The 8,357-nt window shown below is 36.2% G+C and overlaps 1 protein-coding gene across 1 annotated transcript in view; it reads left to right on the forward strand.

The window, feature by feature from the left end:
* LOC135200091 (G-protein coupled receptor moody-like) overlaps window positions 1-8,351 on the forward strand; it is a 285,873-nt gene extending 277,522 nt beyond the window's left edge. Inside the window, exons 4-8 of the mRNA XM_064228408.1 lie at window positions 1-151; window positions 543-798; window positions 1,616-1,736; window positions 2,520-2,666; window positions 6,558-8,351. The exon at window positions 1-151 is cut by the window's left edge and continues 234 nt beyond it. Of these exons, the coding sequence (XP_064084478.1) occupies window positions 1-151; window positions 543-798; window positions 1,616-1,736; window positions 2,520-2,666; window positions 6,558-6,698 (816 nt within the window). The 3' untranslated portion in view covers window positions 6,699-8,351. The remainder of the gene's footprint in view (window positions 152-542; window positions 799-1,615; window positions 1,737-2,519; window positions 2,667-6,557) is intronic.
* Window positions 8,352-8,357: the final 6 nt, after the last annotated feature.

An 8,357-nucleotide genomic window follows, 5' to 3' on the forward strand; every position in this document is an offset into this window, starting at 1 on the left:
GACGGTTACAACACGACCTCCCTCCTCCTCGCCTCCACGACCGCCTTCCCGGCCATCATCAGCGGCAACAGCACCATGCCCCAGTACCCGTCGGATATGCTGATCGTCACCGCCGTCTGCGCCTTCGTCATCGCCATTCTGGGCACTTGCGGTGGGGATCTGAGTAGTTCTCTGAATCATATATGCATACACACATGCAATATATACGCATACATATATACACATATATGTATATCCATATATATAATATACATATGAGAGAAATAATAAAATGGTATCAGGACCTTGGGCTTTCGTGTATTTCATTTACAGTCTTTCAGGCTACAGTACAAAGTCTGTACTCGACCCTGAAGAACAGCATATTTTAAAGACACAAAAAGCATTACGTCATCATGCCTTTCATTATTTCCTCCTGGAAACAAAAAATGTCAGCATAAATTTGACATTTAGGTAATTAAGAACATTCCAACAATAATAACCGGACACATACTCTCAGGATGCTGCTGCTGTTCTCGTGTTAATATCTCTCTCTCTCTCTCCAGGCAACCTGCTGACCATCATCGCCCTGCCCATGAGCAAGAAGCTGAGGACGACGGCCACGGCCTTCGTCGTGAACCTGGCGGTGGTGGAGCTGCTCTTCTGCGCCCTCATCCTGCCGATGTCGGGGCTGCAGTACATGCACCTCCAGAGGACGAGGGAGTCCCTCCTCACCGACAACGACTGCGTCTTCTTCACCGTCACTCGCTACACTCTCACGCAGGTCGAGCTGCAGACCATCTTGGCCATCGCCCTCACCAGGTAGGTCACAGAGAGAGAGAGAGAGAGAGAGAGAGAGAGAGAGAGAGAGAGAGGAGCGAGAGAGAGAGAGAGAGAGAGAGAGAGAGAGAGAGAGAGAGAGAGTACCAAATCTTGCAACAAAATTCAACCCATGATGCCCAAAATGCAACACAGGATATGGATAAAAATTTTCTAGGGCCTTCAAATCATTTTGGCAAAATTATACCAGTGAATCCCTAATGCTGATGATTACCATTATTACTAAAATATGGTTGCAAAATCTATATTCCACTAAGGCAGCACAAACTGATTACCAGAAGGGGAGGTGCCCCAAAGAACCCATGCCTCTGCCAACACCAATACCCATGAACATACATTTCCTGTCACGTCCATATAAACGAGAACTTATATATGGATTCTGGTGATATTTGGTTGAAATATTAATACGAGTGACTCCCTGCTATTGAAAAACTTTTGTTAGATACCAAAAGAGATTTGGCGTAGTTTCTATGGTGAAAAATCATGACTTCATCGATCAAAGTCAGAGATAAATATGTGGCAATGGTTACTCAGTAAATAAATCTACTAAGTTTCACCCAGTCCTGATCATTAGCTATTGTTGCAAATAGACAGACAGAAGACAAACCAACTGGACCGAAAACAATCTCCTTGACAAGGTAACAATCAAATGCTGACAGGAGGCAAAAGAAATTCGGTGGAAATACCCGAAGAAGTTTTAAGACATATGGCATGAAGAGGGTCAGTTTCAAGAAGTAAATTTGAAGGTGACCTCGGGAAACAAACTTACAACCCACTGAAATTTCGTCTTCTTTTCCAGGGCATTGGCAGTATCTGTGCCCAAGATGTACACTTTCCTCAACAAACCTTCAGTAATCGGAGGATACATCACGTTCATCTGGCTGTATTCTTTTGTGTTGAGGCTCCCAACAGCCCTTGGGGTGAGTAGTGTCCTATCAGAAGATGCCACTGAATTATATACAAAATATGTGTGTGTGTGTGTGTGTATATATATATAATAGTATAGTATATATAGATATATATATATAGCTATATTATATATGAAAATATATCAATTCCGAGGTAGAGCGAATTAGATATTAAAGGATATTGTAGCTCGATATATATATATTATTATATATATATATATATAATATATATATATATATATATATATATATATATATATATATATATATATATATTATATATATATACATCCTTAAAATCCACGGTAGAAAGGTAAGTGAATCAAGGACTTGGAACAAGTACTTTCGTAGTATATTCTACATTTTCAGGTGAACTTGAAAATGCAGAATATACTACGAAAGTACTCTTTCCAACCCCCTCTTTCACTTACCTTTCTACCGTGGATTTAAGGATATTCTCAAGTACTACATGCTCCTTCTTGCTACACAGATATATATATATATATATATATATATATATATATATATATATATATATATATATATATATATATTATATATATATATATATATATTATTCGTCTAAGGACTTTATAAACCCAAGAAAAAACAAACACCAAAAAAATAATATATATAATATATATATATATATATAGATAAGATATATTATATTATATCTAATATATATATATATACATATATATAATATATATATATTCGTCTAAGGACTTTATAAACCCAGAAGAAAACAAACACCAAAAAAATAATATAATAATCTGACGCTTCTGTCTCCAGTACCTAGGAAGTTACGGCTTCAACTCGGGCACCATGGAATGCGACATGAGGGGAGGGGACTTCACCTCTCGCATCGTCATGATCGTCGTCGACGCTCTCATCCCTGTGATCGTCATCCTGCTGCTCTATGTCTTCGTTTTCATCATGGTATGTCACTGGGGGAAGGAATAATGCACTCAGGGACAGGGAACTATAAGTAGATGTTGGGGGGGGGGTTGTTCTTGCAAAACGAGTTACTACTTGTGGGTAAGCCAGTCAGAGTGCTATGCCAGTTACTTCAGAAGGGTACTTGCATAAGATGGCATCTTAAGGGAAAGGGTAACGTAGCAAAGTGCTAAGGCAAGTTATTAAAGTATGGCATCTCATGGGGAGGGCACTTCTGGCACAATAAGGTATTTGTGAGCAGGGTAGTCATAGTGCTAAGCAAGCTACTGGTATGACATTTTATTGGAAGGGCACTTCTTTCACAGAATTTTACTTGTGGGTAGGCTAGTTACCGTACTATGTCAAGTTACTTGAGGGTAACTTGAGGAAGGTCTTTGCATGTGATGACATCTTATGGTGAGGTGAACTTGCAAGGTATTTACAAAGTATGATAGCTCATGCGGCGCAAGAAGTTATTTGTGGGTTAGACAAGTCACCGAAGGAAGATAAGTAGTATGACACTCTATGAGGATGGCACTCCTTACTCAGTAAGTTACTGGTGGCTTGGGTAGTCGCAGTGCAAAGGCAAGTTTCTGGAGGTGTATACTTACAGAGGTACGACATAGTATTATAAACTGTCTACTCACAGCCGTTTTGAAAAGAAGGTTTGGGGGACATATTGTGGCATTTAATGTGACAATCTTTGAAGCAGAGAGGATTAAGATATAGGATGTTATTGGGGGCTCAAATGATCTTGCTTTGACGACACTGGAAGAAATCAGATATAAAAATTGGGAAGTCATGTGGATTTCATGTAATATGAGATACCATGGGACTCAATAATATTGATAAAGTAATTCATTCAATAACTAACAAACAGAAGTACCAAATAACTGCGAAACGTGTTTATACAAGCTTTTCTTTAAATATAGAAGATGCACGTAATTCATACGGAGCTTTTCATTATGATGACGAGGCTTTATAGCTAAAAATCGATTAACTACAACGTACACATTATCTTTCAATCACCATTGCAGAATACTATGAATTTGAGATTTAACAAAAAAATCACACAAAACTTATGCAAAAAATTTACATTGCTCGATATTCGTCCATATTTCTTTCTCAGAGACACAATGTTCTCTGCATCTCATTTGTTTTAATCATTTATATATTCAAAATTCATTCAATTCTGCTCTCTCTCTCACACACACACACACACACACACACACACACACACACACACACATATATATATATATATATATATATATATATATATATATATATATATATATGTATGTGTGTGTGTGTGTGTGTGTGTGTGTGTGTGGTGTGCGTGTGTGTGTGTAAATCTTTTTTCACGAGATACATAGGAATGTTAATTAGAATAGGGAATTAGAAACTACAAGTACAAAACAATATCAGCACTGTCAAGACAGCAAGCTTATTTTTAAAGCACAGAAATCACCAAAAATATCACGTGCGAGAAAGCTTTTCTACCAACATATGTTTACAGTCAACGGTGGATAGGCACATGCATAAAACTCAATTTTCAAGTATGAAGAACTAAGCGTTTTCTGCAGTGGCGTGCCTGGTAAAAATTTGGGGTGTAGCTTACAGCATCTTGGGTACGATTTCAAACTACCAGGGGGCTGAAACACCCCGATTCAATTGCTAATTACATACACCACACCAACACACGTATATACATAAACAAACACTTACACATTATATATCTATATATATATATATATATATATATATGATATATATATATATATATATATAGGTGTGGGTGTGTATATCTATATTAATACATATATATATCTACATATATATATACATATATATATAATATATATATATATATATATATATATATATATTAAGTACATACACCATACACATACACTATACACATCCTACTACAATGGGCGTTATGTCTGTCCGTCCGTCTGTCATTCAATCACTGCCAAACGGCTGGTCCGATGGGCATGAAACTTGGCAGGGTTATAATGGGGACCCCTAAGATGGTTTATAATGGGGTTTCAAGCAATAAAAGGTACCAAAGGCGCCGGAGGGGGGCGAGGCGCCTTCCCCGAAACGGCGTCGATTCAGCCCATAGACTTAATAATGTTACGAATTTATCATAGCTAATTTTCGGTATTCGTAGTAAATAATGACTTTTGATTTTTGGTATACACACTAAATATGACTTACTATCAAATACTGTGGGGGTAAGACATCAATGGCACCAAAGGGGGTCGGGGAGGGTGTGACAGAAAGAAAGAGAGAGGGAGAGTAGAGGGGTGTTATGGAGAAGAGAGAGAGAGAGAGGGAATTTATTGTTTGCCATTCAGAGTTACCCCGGGCAGTGCTGGGTTGGTTAGCTAGTATCTAAAATTTGTGGTCCAGTGTTGAGACATTCATCTCCCCAGCCGAACATACCAGAATTTATTTCTAAGCAAAATGGAACGCTATACACACAATCTGTTGAATATCACATTTCTCTACTATTTAAATGGGCATTATTAAATTGACTACAGTGGGTAACAGCCATGGTGGAGATGGGAATGGCAAAACTTTCTGAACCCCGTTCTCTATGAAGGGAAAAAGTATGTATAAAATATGTGTCACGCTTGTATTTGTAACAGCCGAAACGACCTAACATAGTTTTTTCACAGCTTTTAGATACGTTATCAAAAGCCGTGATACAGATGGCAATTAAAAAGAAAATCACCTTTCCTTCGATGGTGCATGGGCTTCAAAGTGCAAAGAATCGACACATTCGATGGTCATTATGGACTTTACATTTATATATACATATATCTCATATATCATATATATATATATATTACATACACACACACACACACATATATATATATATATATATATATATATATATATATATTCAAACTTTTTTTAGATATAAAATAATCAAAAGATGTAATTCATATGGAGCTTTTCATTATGACACCGAGGCTTAATGGCTATAATTCGATTAACTATAATATACTATACACAGTAGTTATATATATATATATATATATATATATATATATATATATATATATATATGCATGTATATGTATATAGATGGATGGATGTATGTATGGATGTATGTTATATATATATAAAATATATATATATATATATATATATATATATATTATATATATATATATTATATATACATTATATACATATGTATATCTGTATATTTTACATTCATTATACATACGTATATATTATACCGGAATATATATATCATAGCTATTTATATATATATATATATTTATATTAATAATTAAAATTATTATTTATAAATCAATATTATTACACATACACAAAATGTATTAATTCTACGATGGTTACCAGCTTTAAAGAAACTTCAATCTATGAAAAGATTCTTCATAACTCTAATTTAATTCGCCCTTAAATCATCATCACATTATTTCAGAGACTGCATAATTCTATGGCAATCCTAAATTTCTAATGACGTACGACATGGATGACAAAAAATCTAAAACCTTCCTTTCATAATTACACTAATAGCATAGACCCTTTAAAAATATATCACACACAGCAACACCTATAAGCATATTTGTCATTAAATGGAGTTTGCCTCGGCAATAAATTGGGAAACCCTAATCCATTATAGCAATCAATCACTATGAAGACAAATACCTGCAGGAAAAAGAAACAAAGGTCTTCCTACATCCACCGAATAATGTCTCCTTAGTTACTTCATGTATCATTACTACGTGCAAAGCAACCTTTCAACAACTGTTCACCTACAAGGCCGTCTTTGAATCGTACACACCCTTCCCTCTTGTCCAGCCTATCACCATGAGCAAACACCCACTCCCCCATTCTATCCCAAAACAGGTCATCAGAAGGGCTTGTCTGAGGAGTCGCAAGTTCAGCAAACCTATTCAGCCTCAACCACAGGTTAACAAAGAAAGCACATTAAACAAATACCTTTTTATCTCTATTAACCCTCTTGTGTTCGTTTTCTGTTCGTGGTGAATGTGTCGTGTCGTCATTTGCCATGCTTCTCATGCACTTCCAGTTGATGTGGGCCTGCCTGGGGTGGGAACTCAAGGTACTCCTCATGCAAGCTGGTGAGGGCTCCCATTGGTTATATTTTTAAAAAATTTTCGAAGCGCAGCTAATGGGACCCAAGGCTTCATGAGGTAACTTTCTGTTACACAGCTGGTGGCCTCTGTTCTTCTTGTTTGTTAGTTTTCAGCAGCACTTCTCTGCCAGTTGAGTAAGTTGTTCCCGTCTCCAATTTTTCTGCACCTTTGAAGAACTTTAACATTATTGACAATGACAAGTCCAAAAAAGGCCAGATGAAGTGTTGCAAACGTCTTTTTCTGCATGTACAAATGTACTACATAAATGTATTTTCTTGTTTTAGTTATTTAATGGGAGATACTGCATGCAACATTTTGTGCTGTTATGTAACCCTTGTCCAATAATCAATGTTATGCATAAGAAAAATCACATTCCGACAACCTCCAAATGGCACATCAGATCTGCATGGACTTACTCACCAATATTAAAACAGAGCCTGCATTTGCCCTCGAATTTTCTGCACCAGCAGCAAACAAAAGAGCCAACTTAGCAGTTATATGATCTAAACTGCAGTTCAATACTTTAATGACAAATATTGAACTTACAAAAAGCCCTCGACTCCATCATCCTTTAGCAGTCAGAACTTCACTACTCAATCTACTGAAGAATAAAAGATCCTTAACAACTTGAATTCTAAAAACTGAGCTTACCTAAACCTCAAAGCTTTGGACACAACTTTGAAAATGCTGGTCATACAGCCTCGTTTAATTCCCAACAATTCTACATTACATAAACTACTCCCACCCAGCGAACTTTAATTTCTACTATGACTTAGGTTTGTCAGGGACCCAGTTCTACAAATTCCCCTCCAAAATATCACGGCTCAAACAACCCAAGTACAATACATGTGGCACCAATAAAGCCAAATTTCGATTACTGCAAACGATCTAAAAGCAAAGTTAAATTTGTCATCTTTTAAACAATTTTGCCATGACGTTGAAAATGGGTTATTGAAATGAAAATTCTGTCTAAACATAAAAGTAAATATTTACTATAAGTAAGGATAAAATTATAGATACCATCCCAACTAGACCTGCAAAATACTGTAACAAAAAGTATAATAAGTGTAGATGTATATTTTAAGAAATGACACATCCCAAATTATCATAAGTAAATGAACTGCAGGTACTGTACACATAAAGATACATACAATACAAGTTACAATACTGACTGATACCCAGAATATAAGATGACCTAGGGGCAAAGGTACAGAAACTTTGTAAACCACCGAGATTAAACTGGCAACGTGAAATAAGGATTCAACTACCTGCAACCGGATCAAGTCACAGCCCAATGGAAAAGTTTAAAGAGAACTTGGAATAACATGAAAAGATTGGAGTTTAACCCTTAAATTGAGGAATGATCTTGAGCTGTAAATGATGAAATATTTCTGAATGAAGTGTGTAAACCAGAAGACAAAGAGACTTGAAGAAGAAATTCGTTTCTAAGGTGATTAATCCAGGTATATCTGATGTTGCCAAAATGCATGTAAGAAAAAGAGAATTTTCAAGGCTCTTATGAAACCAAGGTGAGCTGCCCTTTAAAATC

The sequence above is a fragment of the Macrobrachium nipponense genome, chromosome 26 (assembly GCF_015104395.2).
Source record: "Macrobrachium nipponense isolate FS-2020 chromosome 26, ASM1510439v2, whole genome shotgun sequence".
Taxonomy (NCBI): Eukaryota; Metazoa; Arthropoda; class Malacostraca; order Decapoda; family Palaemonidae; genus Macrobrachium; species Macrobrachium nipponense.